The sequence below is a fragment of the Pongo pygmaeus genome, chromosome 23 (genome assembly GCF_028885625.2).
Source record: "Pongo pygmaeus isolate AG05252 chromosome 23, NHGRI_mPonPyg2-v2.0_pri, whole genome shotgun sequence".
In the NCBI taxonomy this organism is placed as follows: Eukaryota; Metazoa; Chordata; class Mammalia; order Primates; family Hominidae; genus Pongo; species Pongo pygmaeus.
The window spans coordinates 38,855,212-38,874,637 of NC_085931.1; the positions used below are offsets into that span (position 1 = coordinate 38,855,212).

The window sequence follows — 19,426 nt, forward strand, 5'->3', positions numbered from 1 at the left end:
CCTGAGCTCCCTGGCCGGCTCCATAGGTAGAGGTGGCTCAGGGGGCTGCTCTGGAGGGCAGTGCCACCACACCGTGGAGGTGTGCCAGTGAACCTCGAACCAGCCGCAGTGGCACAGCTGATGCTGCCCTGACCCTGGTGACAGGGTCAGCAGCTGTGACAGTGATGACCACCTGCTGCTCAGTGGGAACTGTGCTGCCTGAAAATGGGTAGTGTGGGGCTTGAGCCACCTGCCATGTGCAAAACTGGACCCACCTCCACTGTTCTAGAGTCGCAGGGCTTTGTTGTGACAAGATGCCAGCCCCAGCTCCAGCCCCAGGCCTGCAGGTCCTCCCTGGGCTCCTGCTGCCTAGGCCCAAACCACAGTAAGTTTCTGTCAGATGTCATCCCACAGGCTACTGCCTTCACCAGGACACACGCCACTCATAGACAAGTCCCTGGTCATGACAGCACCTAACTGTGTGAACCGGAGGGAAGCTTGGCAAGCTGAAAAATGGAGAAGTGAGGCTGGAATCCACGCAGAGCAAACATTCCCTGGCAGCCCATCTTTGTAGAACTTTGCTAACTCTACCCACAAAACCTCATCTGCAGCAGAAGTCTGTCTTCTCCGACACTCCACCAGGGGTGGGGGGCATCTCCTGTGGCCCTATTGTCAGAAGTCTCCCAAGCTGGGCCTCAACTTTCCCATCAGCCACTGAGTGGTGTCCATCATGTGCCTACTGGGGACTGTAGGGAAGTCAGATAAATTTAGGACACGGTCCTTGCTTGCAGACTTATGATGATGTACTTAGAAAACTAAAATGCATACAAGAGGCCATTGCTGAGTGAAACTCAGTATTGTCAAATGTTAACACCTTTATGGCAGCATGGCAGCCCCAGAACGGGGAAAGCCTACCCAGGCTGACGTTGGGCCCACCCAGGAGGGTCCGTGAGGGCTGGGGAAGGCCTGGGCAGATGCTGTTGCCAGGTGAGCACAAGGCTAAAGAGGGACATGGGAGCCAGACTGTGGGGGTGCTGAAGATCAGGCAAGAAAGTGTGGTTCTTGTTGGCTGTCAGGACCTGCCATGCCTTCTCAAGCTGAGCCCTGCAAAGCATTGAGAGGCAGCCTGCCTGCCTGTGGGAGAGGGGGCTATACCCGGGAGTAATTCAGACCAGGGCATGCCCACCAAGAGAGGAGACAAGGAGACTTGCTGGGACTCAGTGAGAGTGACCTTAGCAGGTGAGGAGAAGTCTGAAGTCCAGGCTGGGAGATAGGGAGGCTGTTCTCTGAACCTCATATCCCAATTTGGAGGTCTGGGTCCTCCCTGCATCATGCCTAGGAGCTGGTACCGAGCTTGGCTCATGCATACAACCCTGGGTGAAGGCCCCCAAATGGGACCCCTGTCCAAACTCTGTGAAACGAGGCAGGTGGCAGCCACAGCTGTTCTCTGAAATGTGTGGGCTTGTGGGGAGACGGGTAGAACAGCAGGCTGACAGCTCCCGTTCAAAGGGGGAAACTGATTGGACATGCTAGAGATAATGCCCAGGAAACTTGTGAGCTCTGCCTCTGGTGTATGCGTGCTGTCCCCTTGCACTGAAAGATTAGCTATAATCCAACGTGAACTTGAAAAGGGGAAAGCAAGCGACATCTCTATTCAGCTTACATATCATCAGTCAGACTACAAAGGAGAGACATTCAAGGAAATACTATTCAGCACCTGGGCCTGTCAGCCTCAGAAAGGGAGTCCGCTGGCCTCTTAAGGCTTAGGGTTGAACAATAAAGTGGCTCACGCACCAGCCTTACAGCAGCAACTACCAGAGTCTCCAACAGATTCCATAAAAAACTCAGATGTTCTGACCTCTGCAGTTTCTAGTAATGGGATTTCTGAAAGCAGAAGATGACAGGGCCAGGTGCACTAGAATCTGTCCCTTCCCCAGGGGTGCCGCCCTGCGCTCTCACCAAGGGGCTGTGACCCTGACTGTGGCAATGTGAGTCCAGGCAGCAAATGATGCTTGAGAACTTACAGTGTTCCAGGCCAGGTGAGAGAAAAGGGGAAAGACACAGTGCTGGGCAGGCAGGCCATCATGCACAGCACTGTGGGGCTGCCCTGGGGCACGGTGATGACACGGGTACCGTGAAGGTGCAGTCTTTGTACAAGGAGAGGGTTGTTCCTTCTGACATGGTGGGCAGTGAGTGCACTGGAGGTGGCTTTGCGCGGCTGTTGTCAGTTTACTGCCTCTCAGGTTCTGAAGCCCTTGTCACTCTCCACTCTAAGACAGGCTGCATTCCTTCGGCTGTTTCTCCCACGATATGCAGGGTGCTGCGCTGTGTCAGTGGAGTGCACTGAGGAGGCAGGAGCCCTCCTGCTGGCCTGGGTCAGTGGTGGGTGAGGACATCCAGAGGGGCCTGCCCAGCCACAGGCCCAGAGCGCTGTCCCGTTGCCACCTTGCAGTCTCGGCCTGGTGATAATCTTCCCACACTCCCAAGGCCTCCTGCCTCTGCAGGTCCCTGGACTCCCTGGCACCCATCACCGCTGAAAGCTGATGGCTGCTCTCCTGCCCACACTCAGGGGGCTAGCGCTTGCCAGCAACTCCAGACTGGCTCTGGCCTGGCCAAACAGTGGACATATCTCTGTGTCCTGTGGGCTGAATCACACCTCCTCCCATGTTCATTCTTTACTAGGTACACACCCTCAGCCTTAGAGAACCACACAGCTTCCCTATATCTTACAGTTACTTGCCTCTCATAGGTAATAGTTCTCTATACTAAATGTCCCTGGTTAGCCTACGATGTGGTTTCTGTCTCCAGATGGACCCAGAGGATGAAAAGCCATGTCCAGTGGCCCAGGAAGAGATGCTGCATGCTGGGGAAAGAATAGGGGGTCTGAGGGGAGGCCCTGTCACGGAGTCTGGGTCAGCCTGCCAAGTCAGGGTGCTCCCAGCGTCTGGAATTGCTAGATGGGAGGCGAGGGGTGAGAAACCAGTAGGGTTGGGGGTAGGAGCTCTGCGCACTCCAACAAGACACTAACCTCTCTGCACCTTGGTTTCCAAACCCACAGGACAGCGCTAACATCCATTCCTCACAGGCCTATGAGGCCAAGGTAGCTGCACAGCGGGTAAAGCATCTAGCCCCATGCCAGGCACTGGTGTGCACTCCAGACATATTGGTCAAATGCGAATTTACAACTGTCTTCAGTGCTTGTAATAAAGTGGCACTGCCCCTATTATTTATACTATTCTTTTCTCCTGGCCCATAATCATTTTTCCAGTATTACTCATTCCCTTTCTCTCTGGCGTTTACAAACATTCATGTGGCTAAAACAGACAAATGGCTTCTCTGGAACATCCAGCTCCGAATTTTAACCCAGAGACTATGAGAGACAGAGATCGTCACATCCCCCTCACCTCATCTTCACGTCACCATCGCTATCCTCCACACCTACTTACTGAGCCACCACCAAGCAGTTACCCTGAAGTCCAGTTTCCAAGCCCACAGTTCTCCCAGGCAACCCCCAATGGATCCCGAATGTGTCTTTGGGTGGTGAATTCTGATTGGATTGCCGTTTCGGTCAGCGGGACCTTCTGTACGTGCCCTGGTGAGTACAGGTCGAGCTCTTCAGAAAGCACTCATAGCAAATGTTATGTTGATAATGTCCTAAGAAAGACGTGCTTCCTGTGTATCGCCAAGGTTAGAGGATCTGCAGGCAACCTCCACGGGGCACCGGGGAGTTTCCTTTTTACTGGCGGACACGGCAGGCCTCTCAGGGGTTCACAGTATCACAGGCCAGAGGAATGAAAATCTCTGATCTCCATGGGGGAGGGAAAGAAAATGCCTGGGTCCATGAGCTTTCAGACTGATTAGACTTGGGATGAAATGGACTTTACTGTCTACAGTAAGGATTCCAGAGGCAAAGGGCTGCAGGGTATCCAGATGCCCCAGAACTGTGTACAGGGCTTCACATTTTTTCCTGACTCATATTTTTGATGGAATAAATTTATCAAACAGAACTGTTTAAGGTAGAGGAACCCTTTCTGTGATGCTTCTGGGAAATCCTGTCATCATGGGTGGATACATACAGTTTTGGCAAAGATCACACACCTCCTGGAAATCACCCTCAACCATGACTTAAGCCCACCAAGACTGTAGATACTGTATTTCAGCCAGAAATGGAAAAGTGAACATTCAACCCATTCAACTGTATTCTTTGGCCAAACAACAGCCCACTGGTTTGCCTGAAGAACCTAAGAAGGTATTGGAGAAACGTGACCAATGGCCAGCAAGAGCCAGAAGGGCCTGCCTGAAACCCAGGGTCCAACTTCAGGCAAATCAGCTTGAAGGGACTGTTCAAGCTGCAGGAGCCTCTGTGCAGTGGGCAGGGTTGGAGGGGCGGAGGGGAGCCTCTCTCTCTATCTTGGCTGACCTGGTAAAAATGATCCCTCCACCCCTAGTGGCAGAAGACCCTGACCTGCCTGGAACCTGCCAGGGTAAGGCTAAGATGGCTGCTTGTTGAACACCAGCTAGAATACAGCCAGCACGCAGATGACACTCATGTAACAGCAGCCATCCAGGTGAGAATGCCACTTACCACGTGAGATCTTGCTGGTTATCCTGGGTGCTGCCACCACTGGTTTTAGTCATACAGACAGCTTGCAAGTAATTGCCTCCATTTTTCCTCCTCCTAATCAGTTGTGAAAATGCTTGTTGTCCTTGGGTGACGTCTGTCCTCATTTGAATATCACTACAGATGTCTCAATCAGAAATCAATTAGACAGCCTGATGGTGGGGCTGCCAGTCTCAAGGGCCTCATCCTCTACCTCATACTGGAATCTAGGTCTGATTGTTTCTAACGACAAAAATTCCCTGGCTATACCCAAGCCTCCCAATCTATTTAGAAAACAGGCAGCCACGTGGTCAGTCTCATTCCTGTTGCATCTGTTCTAGGAGAGGCCGACTTATCCTGCTACCTGATTTTGCAAGGGGTATTTTACAAAACACAAGGGAGTCCTTTCCCCCAGGGCAGTGATTACAGTCATGACCCAACCAAGGCCAAGCCACTCTCATGGCTGAGCCCTTGGCAGAGCTAGACCCCTGCTTTCACTCTTAGATGAGAAGTCTCAAGTGAAATCCCTGAGCTCCAGTGCTTGGAAAGCAGTTCAACAGCCTAACAGACATAAACAAGTTTTGAGTAAGTTTCTAGGATTTTAAACAGGTGACTCCACACTTCGTGAATCACAAGCTGAGGTGAATGAGATGTACTTTTCTTTCTGATCAAAGTCATTTGCTCTTGCTACCTGTCCTGGAACCTTGGTTTTTAAATTTAAATATAGGAAACAGGAATTTAAATAAAGGGAAATAAAAATAAGGATAACAGAGACTCTATAACTAGAGCAAGTCCAAACTCCAAGGATCCTGAAAGATCCCCAAATCTGGACCTTTGAAGAGTAACTTGACCAAACGTAAGGTATTCCTTAAATCTGGTTCCTTGATTATAGCAGCTGCTGGCTCTGGACGAAGGGCCCAACTGAAAACTGAGGGATGATTTGGGATCTGAGTGGACGAGTGGCTTTGCCTACAGCAGCCCTGCAGAGCCCTGCCACAAGTTTGCTGCTGAGGGAGGGACGCTGGAGAGAACTCTGAGGCAGCCCTGTGCCTTGGTGTGGTGGGGACACGACTGGTCCAGATCAGTCCAGGGCAAGAAGCAGGGAAGTCCAGGTCAGAGACATGGGTTACTATCCTTCACTCTAATTTGATTAAAAACTAATACCACAGACACAAACAGGTCCCAGTAGTCCCTTTCATGCTAAACACTTGCAACTTTTCTTTAGTGACATTTTCTCCTTCGGGGACTACACAGGATCTGACTTAATGTTTGATGATGGCTCGTGCAAATGCAACCGGGCCCTCCTCAAAGATAAGCGGACATGCTCGCCCCGTCCTGACAGCAAAGGACAGCATGGTCCCAGCAAAGGGCCACGACAGTGTTTCCCTTAGGCCAAATTAAATCACATACTGGCGTAAGGCCTATGGTAAAATATTATTCTGTTCCACTTTTCATACTGTCTGACCTAGTCCCTTAGCAATAGGACTGCGGCTAAACAAAGGCAGTTGTTCAAATAATTATATGCCCCATGTGAAGAGGCTAATCGTTTTAGTCTTGAAGTGTCAGTGATTCACAATCTTGGACTTTTGGCTTTGATGTGTATTCTCACTGAAAATGTGGAGAAGGGTCTGGCTCTGCCTGGCAGCTGACAGCAGCAGCTCTGGAGCCGGCTGGCAGTGTTATATCGCCCTCTTGTGGCCTCTGGAGCAGTGCGTGGGTGCTTGCAGCCAGAAGCAGAATGATCCAGGCCTCTCGCTCCATCTGGGCAGCGCAGGTGACGGGTGCCAGACCCTCCCGAGATGACAGGCACACTGAGGCTGACCAGCCACAATTCGGCATGGCCCACTGGCCTCGGGTGCTGGCCTCCATCACCACCATTAGCAGTCTGTGAGTGACCAGACATGAGAACACAGGCCCCTGGCCCAGATTTTCACCTGTCTTCCCCAGGTTTAGGACAGTGTGTGCCTGGCACAAGTCAGTAAATACCTGTTGAATGAATGGATAAAACTGGGGATGGAGAGGACTCCTAATTAGACTCCAACTTTTCAGTTAAGTGTTTTTACTGATACACAATGGATCATTTTAGTCAGCCAAGGAACAGTGCTTGCTCTGATGATTTACTTTAATATCTTTAAAAAGGTTTCACTCTCTCTCATTTAAAGCAGCCAAACTCCTTCCCCTGTGTTCAAATACCTGACTCACAAAAGATTGTATTTGTAGATATCAAGAACTAAGGATGTGCTTTCCAACTGCATGCCTCACCTCAAGATAAGACTGCAGCCTGCAGGCGGGTACAGGGGCCCCTTCACATTCTCCGCACAACCAGCTCTGAAGGGCAGCAGAAGCACAGGGTGCTGCTGGCAGCATTTCATTTTTTGAAATGCTGGTGACAGGGCTTTTTGCTTTTCCTAGTGTATAAAGGCATTATTCTGATCATTGTTCTAACTTGTTTGAGGCTTAAGTCCATAATCTTCCCCCTTCCTAGCACCCCTACAGGAAAATTAGGTTGTCCTGAAGCCAGCTACCACTAATCCTGATAGCATATTCTTTAAGTCAAGGGAAAGTCTGCAGGGAGAAAAACTCTAAAACACATGGCACAACTTTTATACACTCAGAGGACCCCTTTCCAGGATGACCTGTGACGCTGGGGAAGCACTGGGATGGGTCAAGGTAGGGCCACCTCCTGCCCTCCACCTCTTTGTGGCCTCCACCCAAGCCGATTTCTGCCTCAAGTACAGAGCCCACAATAGTCACTGCCTTCACCTGGCTCAGCGTGGATACCTCGGCCAGTGAAACCATGCTCAGGGGTGGGGCCTGCAGGCATGTCGACTGGAGCATGCCCCCACCCTGAAACCACTGTGCTGGCTGGCAGAGGCAGGGGGCTCACTAGATTCAAAGCTCCTTGAGAACAGGCCCAGCCCCTTCCTTCTGCTTCATCCTCTTGGGAAAGCCCCCAGGTTCAACCCAAGAGCGGCCATGGAAAGCCTATTGGCTGATTTCTAAGTTGGCTCTTCTGCTTTCTATGCCACTAGACCCAAAATGCAATGCTGCTTTGGACCCCATACCATTCCAGAAACTTTACTGACCGCCAGCGTGTACCAGGCCTTGTGACAGCTGCTGGGGACACAGAGATGAGGGGCAGTCTTTGCCTTCAGGGACTGTAGCGTGGGCAGCAAGCACAGAGCTAAGTCCTGAGTCCAATCAGGCACAGTTGCCTCTCTGTATCCCCCAGGACACCCCTCAGATACCAAAATCCTCAGATGCTTAAGTCCTTAGTATAAAATGACATGGTGTTTCCATTAACCTTCATACAACCTCCTGTATACTTTAAATCATCTGTAGATTATTTATAATCTAGATTACCTAACAGAAGGCCTACATGTCACTTCATTCACATGGACTCAGTGTAGTAGTCAGCAAGTAGCAAATTCAAGTTTGGCTTTTCATAACTTCAGGGAATTAAAAAATATATATTTTCGCTGGGCATGGTGGTTCACGCCCATAATGCCAACACTTTGGGAAGCCAAAGCAGATGGATCGCCTGAGCCCAGGAGTTTGAAACTAGCCTGGGCAACATGGTGAAACCCTGTCCCTACAAAAAATATAAAAATTAGCTGGGCGTGGTGGTGTACATCTGTAGTCCCAGCTACTCAGGAGGCTGAGGTCAGGGGAGTGCTTGAGCCTGGGAGGTCAAGGCTGCAGTGAGCTATGATCACTGCCACTGCATTCAAGCCTGGGGACAGAGCAAGACTCTGTCTTAAAAATATATATGTATTTTTTCAAACCATGGCTGAATCCAAAGATAAGGAACCCATGGATATGGAGGGCTGATTGTCTCAGGTACCATAAAAAACATCCAGGTATGCAAGGGGCCCAGTGGTGGGGAGGGGAATGAAGGGATCCAGGAAGGTAAGGAGAAGAGGCAAGGAAGGTTTCAAAGAGGAGGTGACACCTCAGCTGGGCCAGAGAGATGAGAGGAGCCTGCCAGCCCCAGATGACCTGAGCCTCATGGGGGCAGAAGTGGCAGTCACAGCCAGTCTCCATCTTTGCCCTCTGCTCTCCTCCTGGTCCCCAAACACCAATGCAACATTAATGGAACAAGTAATCTGGGGACCTGAATGCAAAAGGAGAAATGCAAAGGGAGACAGGCAAAGGCCTCAGAAGGCCCAAGTGGGTAAAGAATGGAGAGTCCAAATAACCTTCAGAGGAGCAGGGATCCCTGGGAAATGCAGGCCTCAGTGCGAGCAGGAGGGAAGGCTGGTAGTAAGTCACTGAAATGGTTTGCATGACAGTCAATAGCAGTAAAGAAAACTTGGAAAAGCAAGGGAGCTAGGTTTATATTTCTTCCTCCAAGGTATGGCACATAAATCAGGGTAAGTGATTATGGTATCTGAGAAGCTTTAAGCTGGAGAATTCTCTGCAGTTTTGGTCATCTCATTAAAAGGAGGACGCAGGAGAGGGTCATAATCCTAAGAAGGGAAGGACAACCGAGCACGTGCAAGGACTGCAAGAATGTGCATGCAAGGATGTGATCAGATCCGGGAGGCCCAGGAGCACAGGAAAGGCTTGGAGGGACAGTGGCAGTAACCCGGCACTCGGAAGAGGTATCTGGGCACAAGAAGCCACTGCTCGCCAGGCACACATTCACTGCTGCTGCTGCCTCAGGGGCTTTATGCACCTTTATGTTTTTTTTGAGATACGGTTCAGTTCTGTCACCCAGGCTGCAGTGCAGTGGTACGATCATGGCTCATTGCAACCTCGATCTCCCAGGCTTAAGCGATCCTCCTACCTCAGCCTCCTGAGTAGCTGGGACTACAGTTGTGCACCATCATGCCTGGCTAATTTTTGTGTTTTTTGTAGAGACAAGGTCTCACTATGTTGCCCAGGCTAGTCTCAAACTCCCGGGCTCAAGTGATCCACCCAGCTCGGCCTCCCAAAGTGCTGGGATTACAATCAAGAGCCACTGTGCCTGGCCAGGTGCTTTACACATTTGTCTAACCTGCTCTAACCTGTCGCATTGGGTGTTATCATCCTCATTTTCTCATGAGGAAACAGATACTCCAGGAGGGGAAGCAGCTTTGCCATTGTCACCCAGCCAGAAAAGGGCAGTGCCAGATGCAAATCCAGCTCTGCTGGTTCCCAAAGGCTCTGTGCTTTCCACCACACCCTGTCTCACCAAGCCAGAGAACATCCAGAGGGCACTGGCAGGTAGTGCAGCCTCCTGACAAATATTAGGCAAGACACATCCTTGGAAGGCCAGGCAGGGAAAGGTATAGGCATTTTCTGGGGACAAAGAAATCATTGTGCAGATGTGGTTTCCCGGGGATACATTTCACCTCCGTCATTTGGCTGGAGCAGAAGAGAGAGCTGCTGAAGGCCACTCCAACAGCTGTGAGACAAATCTCCCACCTGCCTGCAGACTGCTGGGAAGAAGGGGCTATGCAGCCTGGCTAACAGCAGCCTGCTCGCCTGCTGCAGGCTCCCTGGGCTTTCCTAACAGTCTACGCAAAGGCATCTGATGGGCTCACCACTGGGATTTGCCAAGATCCTGAGCCCTCCAGCACTCTCTGCTCAGTCAGAGGGCTGTGTTTGAATTAAAAAGTGATGTACAAAGACCAGGGCAGGTGAATACACACCACAGAAAACCTGTCTGTGGCAGATTATGCAAGGGTGTCTTTAACATTAGACTCTATGGTGGAGTCAGTGATTCCCAACAATATCTGAGGCTGAGGGAAAGAGGGATGTGGGAATTGATTCTCTGAGACTCTATCTCACCAGAAAGCATTGCCCTGGCTTGAAGTTGCTCAGACAAGATTCTAGGATGAGAGGTGGGGAGGTGGGGAAGCATTCATTCCCAGCAGGGTGTGGGCACAAGGTGCAAAGAAGCCCTCTGGGAAGGGCACAGCCACAGCCACATCCCCGAGGTGTCTGCTAGGTGGGAAAGGGCAGCCTCGGCCTCACACTGATTCACGGCCCCTACTGACAACTGCTTAGATGTGCACCTGCACCTCCCTGAGCCGCACCATCATTCTGTTGGGCAGGCTGGAAAGGGAGCATCATTTCATTTTGTACATGAGGTCACTGAGGCTGAATGTACCCGGCTTGTAGGGAGCAGAGCTAGGGCTTGAAACCACATTTGCAACTTGAAGCTCAAGGCCTCATCCAACCAACCAACCAACCAACCAACCAACCAAGTCTGTGCTCCACCTTATTTTTCAAATGCTCACTGAGAAGCTGGACAGAGCGGACTTGTGTTCTGGAAAGCCTCCGGTTGTCTCGGGAGCCCATTTTGGTGTCTAAGAGGGATACATGTGGGCGCTGACTGGTAAGCGATGTGTTCTGATGCAGAGGAGCCTCGTGCCCCCAGGAGGTGCTTACCCCTTCCATGGGCGCGATGAGCAGGTCATACAGGGCACGGAGCGGGGGCTTGGCGAACGAGCTCTGCCTCCTGGGAAGAGAGGAGGTCCCGTCCTGGGTTGGTGACACAGTGTTACTGAACAGGCTCGTCATGCTCTGGCAGCTCCTGGGGAAGGAAGGGCCGAGGGATCAATCAGGGCCACTCAGACAGGCAAAGACTCACCCTGGCCCTCCCAGCCATGCCCCTGTATGGAAGGCAGGCTAAGGCTTCACAGCAGCACCCCCGCCAGCCTCCCTCCCAGCTCCATTCCCTTCTCTTCCCTTTCAGGTAATTTTCACACTACAGTGAGCACTGTCAGAAACTGCAGGGTAAACCAGCTGCACACAACGGCTTACATTTCTATGGAGTTTTTCTACATAATCAAATGTCCCTAAGTGCTGTTCAAAGGATTTAATTACATCCTGTGTGGAGCAATTGTGTGCAGGCAAACGTGAGGACCATTAGGAATCAGCGACAGCCACCAAGCTGATGAGGACAGTGCCCCAATGCCAATTAATGTACCACGTGGGGGCTGCAGACAGAACCAAGAGCATGTTGGCCCCCACCTTGGGCTCAGAGCAACCGCTAAGCACCCACCTGAGCCCCAGCACGGGCTCTGTGGCAAGGCAGTAGAAACCCCTGGCCCCATGGCCTCATTGGGAAGATGCTATGACCAGGCAGCAGCTGCAGAGTGGGTCGGTTTGAGTATGGCTATGTAGTTTTGTTTTGCTTTTAAATTTCTGTTCCAATGTTTCCAGGCATAGTTTTATTAATACAGAAGCATTTTCAACCCCAAGGACCCCAAGCTTCATACTTCCAACATGGGATGAGAGCATTCACTGATTCATTCATTCACTCATTCATTTGGAAAATTTTCCCCAAGCGCTGGCTGTCTGCCAGGCACTGGTATAGTCTCTGGGAACCTACAGAGGACAAAATGCACAAGTGAGCAGAAGAGGTACAGGGAGGGGAAACGAGTCCATTTCCAATGCAGCAACAAGGCTGCCCACGCGCATCCTCTCAGCACCTGCCCTGTGGCCTGGCCACTGTGGCCGCAGCACAGCCATCAGTGACATTCTGTGCCTGATTATTGGACAGACAGTGATTTTTTTTTTTTTTTTTTTTTGAAACAGACAAGGTATCATCCTTCCTGTACGAGATAGCAAAAAAAAAAAAAAAAAAAAAAGACAAGGTGTTGCTCTGTGACCCAGGCTGGAGTGCAGTGGTGCAAACATAGCTCACTGCAGCCTCAACCTCCTGGGCCCAAGTGCTCCTCCTACCTCAGCCTCCTGAGGAGTTGGGTCCACAGTTATGTACCACAACACCTAGCTAATTTGTAAATTTTTTTTTTGTAGAGATGGGGTCTCACTGTGTTACCCAGGCTGGTCTTGAACTCCTGGGCTCAAGCAGTCCTCCCACCTTGGCCTCCTAAAGTGCTGGGATTACAGACGTGAGACACCACACCCCATCATCAGTGATCTCTTAACCTCGATTTAGACACTGTGCATAGTTTAAGAGTTTCTGCTACATATTCTAGGACCCTTAAGGGCAAAGACCATGCCTTAAACCAGATACACTACTGAGGTTCAGTAGTTACTCTGGCTACTGGCAGTGACAGCAACTAGATTGTTGCCCAAGAAAAACACAGAAGGCTGCTCCTCTCTGCTGGTCCAGGCCAGGAGCTGTGACATCAAAATAAATTATTTGAAAGATTCAGTGATGTGTTTTCCAGGTAAGGTTTCTACCCCTAGCTCTCTCCCACTCCTCCCAGTGATCTTGGCAATGCACCACTTGACCTAAATTCTAGGGTCATGCCAAGCCAAGCTCTCAGCACCCTCAGCCCCCAGCCTGGTGCCTGTGAGAGAAAAGCAGAGCAGCGGGACTTGGAGGGCCAAGGAGCCCACTCACGTCCGCTCCCTGGCCTCACTCACTCCGGAAACATGTAATGACAAGTGACAAGGGCTGCAGCATGTCTTTGCCATCAGAGCCAGTGAAGCACAGATAACCCTGGAGTGACACTCAGAGGCTCACTTAATTCCACAGAATACACTGCAAAGAGCAATTCTCCCCTCAAGGAGAGATTACCAAATTGCTCTCCCGAGGAGATGCTTTGGCACGACATGCGGTGTCTGTCACGGCACTGTTGGTCACCACACACACGTGTTCTCAGCAGACAGGCAGCACGGCCCCGAACAGCCTAGGCTGCCATCCAGACAGCAGATGGGCAGCAGCAGGAGCACTAGGTGCCCTCTTCCTATGTACCTCAAGTTTCACAATCTAGATGATGGTCTGGACTGTGGGCTCATGTACCCCCAACTTGAGGTGCCTGAGTCTGATCAGTCCAGCCGGGGGCGACCAGGGGGAGTGCCGTGCCCCCAGACAGTACTGTGGCCCAAGGTCCTCAAGATGACTGATGGGGACACTCCACAAACCTCAAGGCCCTTCGGCTTTGAACTAAAAAGGCTCCTACTAGAGAAAGAGACCCCAGCTCTAGGGAGTTCTCAGGACAGCCCCAGCTGTCCAGGGAGACCCAGGAGTTCCTTCAGCTGCTCCAAAGCTCGGCTACTTACTCCAACAAATCAGAACCAAACACCCGGCCCATCTGACCCCTCCCTGAGGAGCACAAGATGTCAGGTTGGGCAGTCCCTGGAGGTCTGGGCAGGGCACCCCTACTGGCAATGCTGAACTACACAAGGAAGTGCCAGGGAAAGGCTGGAGTCTGATGCCAGCCAGCAATTCAAAAGAAGAAAATGTCTGGAAGAAGTGGTGGACAGACCAGCTGAGCTCGAATCCCAGCCTTGGGCACTGCTTCATGCCCTGCAATCAGGGGCAGTGTCACCTAGGGGCAGGGAGTGTGGGGCCTGGAGAGGAAGGCTGCAGCGCATGGAGAGCCAGGCAAGGCTTGGGCATGTGAGCTAGAGACAGGCCTGGGGCGGGAGGGCAGAGACCAGGCTGTGGATTCCAAGGCCTAAGTGCTAATGGCGGTGGCATCTTTTTATTGAAAATGCCATGAGTGCCAGAGGCATCTAAGGGGCCCGGTGGCGCTAACCCATCCCACATATGTCACTGCCCATGATGTGCCAGGCACCATGGGTGCCACCCAGGCCACGGGCCTTTGCCCTGGGTTCCAATGGAGGTGGGGCAGCACCAGGGATAAGTCCCTGACTCCCACGGCTGGTCGGGCTGAGCTGAGGAAAGGCTCTTTGGGACAGCACCATTTGATCTGGGCTACAAGGGATGATTTGGTGGTACCCCACCTGGATAAAGTGGAGGAGGTCATTCCAACAGAGGAACAACATAGGGAAATAGAGACTGGGGTACTTGGGGCAGTGAGTGTGAAGAGTCATGTGGACAGAGGGCTGGGGATGCAGGCTGAAGAAGAAAGTGGGCCAGATGGGCCTGGGCACTGGGCAGAGGATCTGGGGTTATCTATGGGGAGAAGCAGTACCTCTTAACTCTTTAAACAACCAGGCTTGCCTGATTAGGAAGTTCCTCCCCCCAGGTGCTACCAGTTGTTTCCTAGGGGATGAGCATAAGGAGGCCACCTGTGTCGACACCCCTCCCCTGAGAACATTCCCCCCCCCGTCCCCGGGGCTGTGTTGCAGAGTAGCCATGAGCAGACCATATGCCACCCTCACCCTGGGCTAACTTCAGTTGGGAAGCCAGTCAGGAATCTTTGACCAGGGCTGGGAAACATGCAGCCATTCAAGGCACCTGTCTGATCTGGGAATATTTCCTGGAAGACCCTCTCTAGGCATCTGGGTATGTGCCCAGGCAGTGCAGATTCTTCAAGAACCAGAGATTAATGGGGTGGCCAGGGCACCCAAGCTCCAGTGAAGGCTCTGCCTCTGAGTCTCAGCTGAGCACCCCCTGCCTGGAACTTGATCTTGTCCTGCTCTCTCCAGGCTGCCAAGCCCACCTGTGCCCCATTGGCACTTGCTGGCCTCTGCCCCCCAGATGCCACATCAAGTGCTGGCTCTCAGCCTCCCACCCTGGCCCTTCTTGCAACCTGGCAGCTCACAGACCAACTCTCTCCGGAGCAACAGTTCCTGGGCACTGACCCTAGCCAGCCCAGTCTGGGTGGGCCCAGGAGGACCTGGCCATGGGGCCCCTTGCACTCAGGCAGGCGGTCCTTTGAGAATACTCCTCTGATCTGTGCTGCGTGTGTGTGTGTGTGTGTGTGTGTGTGTGAGAATACTCCTCTGATCTGTGCTGCGTGTGTGTGTGTGTGTGTGTGTGTGTGTGTGTGTCGGGGGGGAATCTGTCCCTAGAGAGATCCTTTTCAAAATAAAAACAAAAGCCTAGAAATAGTCAATTGATAATTATGAAACAACAAACCACTGAAACCGTGATTTGAGGTCAAAGTAAATCCATCAAGACTTTCTCCCTGAGCAGGAGGCATCTGTGGCTAGCCATCCGGCCCCGCAGCAGCAGCCTTCGCAGGCCTGCATCTGCTGGGCCCAGTGCTGCCTTCCCACCCACGCCTCTTCTTTAGTAGCTCTTCAGGCAGCAGCTGCCTCTGGTTTCTCCACGCTAGTGGCCCTGGTCCACCTTGACAGCAGCCACATGTGGCTGCTCCCCACTGGGGAACTGCCCTGGGACTGATAGGCTCAGGGGCAGGGAATGGGAGTCAGGGGTCAGGGGGATGGTGGGCAGGAAACCAAGGCCAAGAGCTACTGATGGTCCCTTGAACCCTGGGAGCCCTCCGCCAGAGGTGCGCATGGTGGGAGGGTGTCAAGCTGGCACTCAGAGGACAGGATGTGGCAGGACACAGCCCCTCTCTGGTTGCATGGGCAGACCCAAGGTTTCCTTGTCTCCACCATCATTAGTGCTGCTGCTGCCTTGTGCAGACTGCTGGGAGCTGGTAAGGGTGAGCTCCCTTTCACATGCAGTATCTGTTCTCACTGCAACAGTTAAAGCAACCTGCTGCAGTTGTCTTACTGGGATACCTCTGCCTAGAGATCTGCCTAAAGATATATTCCCAATAGATCAAAAGAGCAAAGCAGTCAGCTCCTTAGCCCTGAGCCTCACTGTTCACAGCTGGGAGTGGACCACCAGTTTGCCTAAACATGTCACCAAAGAGCTGTGACTCTGGCAAGGAATGTCACTTTCTACTTCCCTCTTTTCCTTGCTGGTAAAATAAAGGGTTGGGCTAAAGTTCTTGTAGGGCTTCTTCTAGGGTTTAAAATTTTTTTTTTTTTTTTACTGATGATCAATCCAACTGGAACTTCTAGTTTTAGAAAATGAAAAATCTCTATCTAGGCAAGCCCTCAACCCCTCTGCTGAACCTCAGCCCTTCCTGTGTCTCCTCTGTGTGGGCATCAGGCATGGGACAGTTAGGGTGCAGGCTCAGCTTTCTGGTGTTGTCATTTGCCCAGGAGAGTTGGCACTGCCAATACATGTCCTTGTGGTGGTGTGGTTTTGGGCCTCTGAGTCACAGCTGGCTGGCAGCAGGCACCCCAGGCTCTGAGCCCCAGGTGGCAGAATGCTCGCAGCGGCTAACAGGTGTTCACTGGAGTGTGAGGGATGACCTGCCCTCTGCCGTCCACCTTCCTGCACTGTCACGACAACCTAGTCCTTTGTAGAAGAACGGCCACAGAGGGCCGGGGGCTTCTCAAGGCAGGACTTTAGAGTATATATAGTATTGCTCTGATCTCCACGGGCCTTTCACCCTGGCTGACTTCTCTGCTTCAGCTCTCTGGGCTCTAGAGAACAGTGCTTTTCGCTTGCTAGAATGGGAGCTTTGAAAGGGGTGGAAACATGCTTCCCACGTGGCAGGAGCATGAGCCGCGGCAGGGGCTATGCTGCCCATTTAGGAATGAAGACAGCCCAGAGTAGAGCACACATGCACCCCTCTGCTGGCACAGCCAGGCCTGCCACGGCGGCCTCACCGGCTCAGGGCCTGTGAGGTTACTCCTCCTCTTCAGATGAGGAACCAAGGACCAGAGAGAGCAAGAGAACTGCACAAAGCCACCAGGCTGGCAGGGCATCAGGCCTCCCACTTGGCAGGATACGGGCTTTTGCTGTGCCCTCCCAGCCGCTGTGTCCCTAAAGGTGGTGTGACGGTGGGTGGCCTCTCCTGGGGGCTGCGGCTCCGGACTTCACAGCTGCACCACCCCGGGGCTCCAGCAGGTGGCACTGGCTCACTTTTCTCACAGCCTGTCCCGTGGCTGCCGGGACCCAGTTGGACTGACAGCCTAGCTCTCAGCAGAGGATCTTCTCACCTCACACTGTCTTTATTGGTTTATTCTTCAGATGATGTTTATTAACCTACTTCAGGAACATTTTCATTTTCTCCAAAGCACACAGTCTGTGTGGTGGCGGGAAAAGGAGAGGGCCCAGCATGCATGCAGAGAGAGGTGAGCCCACAGAGGGTCTGCAAAGAGCAGCCAAGGGGCAGAGGGGTCAGGGGCGTGGCTCATGTCTCTGGAATGATGACAAATGCCAGCTGGGCTGGGCTGCCCTCACTGCTTGCAAATCTCCCCTTCAGGGAGGATGAAGGGCTCTATTCCTGAGGCAGGAGGAAGCCAGCGCACTGCTCACACTCCTTTGGGCAGTCTGTGCTGCAGCAGTGCCTGCGAGCGAGGATGAGCCTGTGTGCAGCTGCTCCCTGGCTTCCCATCCACACTCGGCTTAAAGAGGGGAGTTAATTCATGGTGCAGACAGCAGCCTGGGCAAGTCCCCCTCCCCCAACACACACACACACACACATGCACACACACAGAGCTTTCTCAGGCTCTCACACTCTGAGGTGGAGAGTGAAATGCACCCACTCTGCTTGGGCCAAACAAGCTCTTTCAGGCAGCTGGGACCCGACAGAGCTCCCTGTGGAGTCTGCCTGCCCTGCCTTCTATGAGGCAGGCTCTCACCTCAACCCACTCTGCTCTGTCACCCCTCACCTGGCTTCCAAGGCAGCATTTCTGCAGCAGTCTGGCATTGAGGAATCAGGTCTCCCACATGAAGAACACAGCACTGCCTCCTTGGCAGAGAAGCGTCTACATGGGGTCAGCAGATGAAGAAACAGGGGCTTGACTCTCCCTCAGCCAAGGCTAAGAAAAGGGCTCTGGCTCAAGCCTGAAGATGACCAGGATGGCAGGGGCCCACCTAGCCCTGAGATTCTGGCCCTCCTGTCTCTGCAGTAGGGCTGATCAGATGGCTGGGAGGAGGGAACAAGCATGCTAGAGCTTAGTGCAATCTCGAAGAACCTCACTGGCTGGCTGGGGCTGTCTGCTCCACACACATCAACCCAGAGGCAGCCACTACCGTGGGGCCAGCACTGTGAGACTGCCTGGGGGAGGGGCAGCTAGGAAGGGTGCCACCTAAGGAACGCATGAAGGGGCGACCTGAGGGAAGGCTTTGCCCCTCACGGCACCAAAGAGAAAGGTGGTGCTCATTCGCCCATTCAACACGGGCTAAGTGCTTCCTTGGTGGCCCTGGGTGAGCCGCAAGGGGGGAATTCAGTGAACAGGGAGATTTGGTCCTTGCCCTCGTGGAGTTCACAATTTGATGAGGACCAAGCAAGGCCCAATAGCAGCTGTGTACATGTGTGCTCACATGTGTGCGTCTGATCTTAACGCTTGAACACAGGTGGCAGGACCAGGCCTCTGGGAGTGTCTTCCTTTCTGCCTCTTCTCTGTGTCCCGCCCTCCTGCTCCTCTGGGGCTCAATTCCTCACCAGGCACTTGGTTCCTTCATGGTCTGTCTAGACATAGGACCAGGAATGCTCACCCCAGGGCACATCTGGCCATGACATCTTTAGGATGGCTGGAAGGGAGGGGTGAGAAGGGAACTAAACTGATATGGGGCATCTTCTAGAGTATGGACATGGAATCTCAGGGCCAGGTGGGCCCCCGCCATCTTCTGGGCTGTGATGGGAGTACACCACTCGCATCCTCTTCCAGCCCTCAGCCCCATTCACTGTTACTAATGAGTAAACAAAGATGCAAGGTTAAACATCACCTCTAAGGCAGCGACATCAGGGGCAAGGCCCCACCACTCCACGCAGTCAGGCAGCAGAAAGCCTGTGGCCTGAGGGGGGGCCCTCTGCTCTCTGGGGAGCCACAGGCCTGGTGCTGTGTGGCATCAGGCCTTGAACCCTCATCTGCCTCATCTGGTTTGTGCCCTCTATCCCAGAAAGGCAGACACTGCACAGAGCACCAGTCCAGGGGCCATCTGTGAAGACCCTGTCCCCAGGTCAGAGTTCTACAGGGGTCAGGGAGGGTCCTCGGTGATGGCGGCTCATTCGAGGTGTGGCTGCCATTTTTCAGCCCGTCATTTCTCTTCTGATCAGACACACGGTCCTCACCTTCTCAGGATGTCTTTATTGCGCATATTCACCTGCCATGCCCTTTGTGCTGCTCTGTGGTCAGGCTGCCCTGGGGGGAATCCTGCTTCTGCCCCTCATTTGCTCACCTGCTCACACTCACTCAGGTGAGCCCCTCAACCCCTCT

General features: G+C 52.8%; 1 protein-coding gene across 4 annotated transcripts in view; it reads right to left on the reverse strand.

Moving 5' to 3' along the window:
* TTC28 (tetratricopeptide repeat domain 28) overlaps positions 1-19,426 on the reverse strand; it is a 740,175-nt gene that overhangs the window by 25,116 nt on the left and 695,633 nt on the right. For all 4 annotated transcript variants that reach the window (XM_054470478.2, XM_054470479.2, XM_054470481.2 and 1 more), the window contains one exon: positions 10,958-11,102. In XM_054470478.2, coding sequence (XP_054326453.2) covers positions 10,958-11,102 — 145 coding nt within the window. The remainder of the gene's footprint in view (positions 1-10,957; positions 11,103-19,426) is intronic.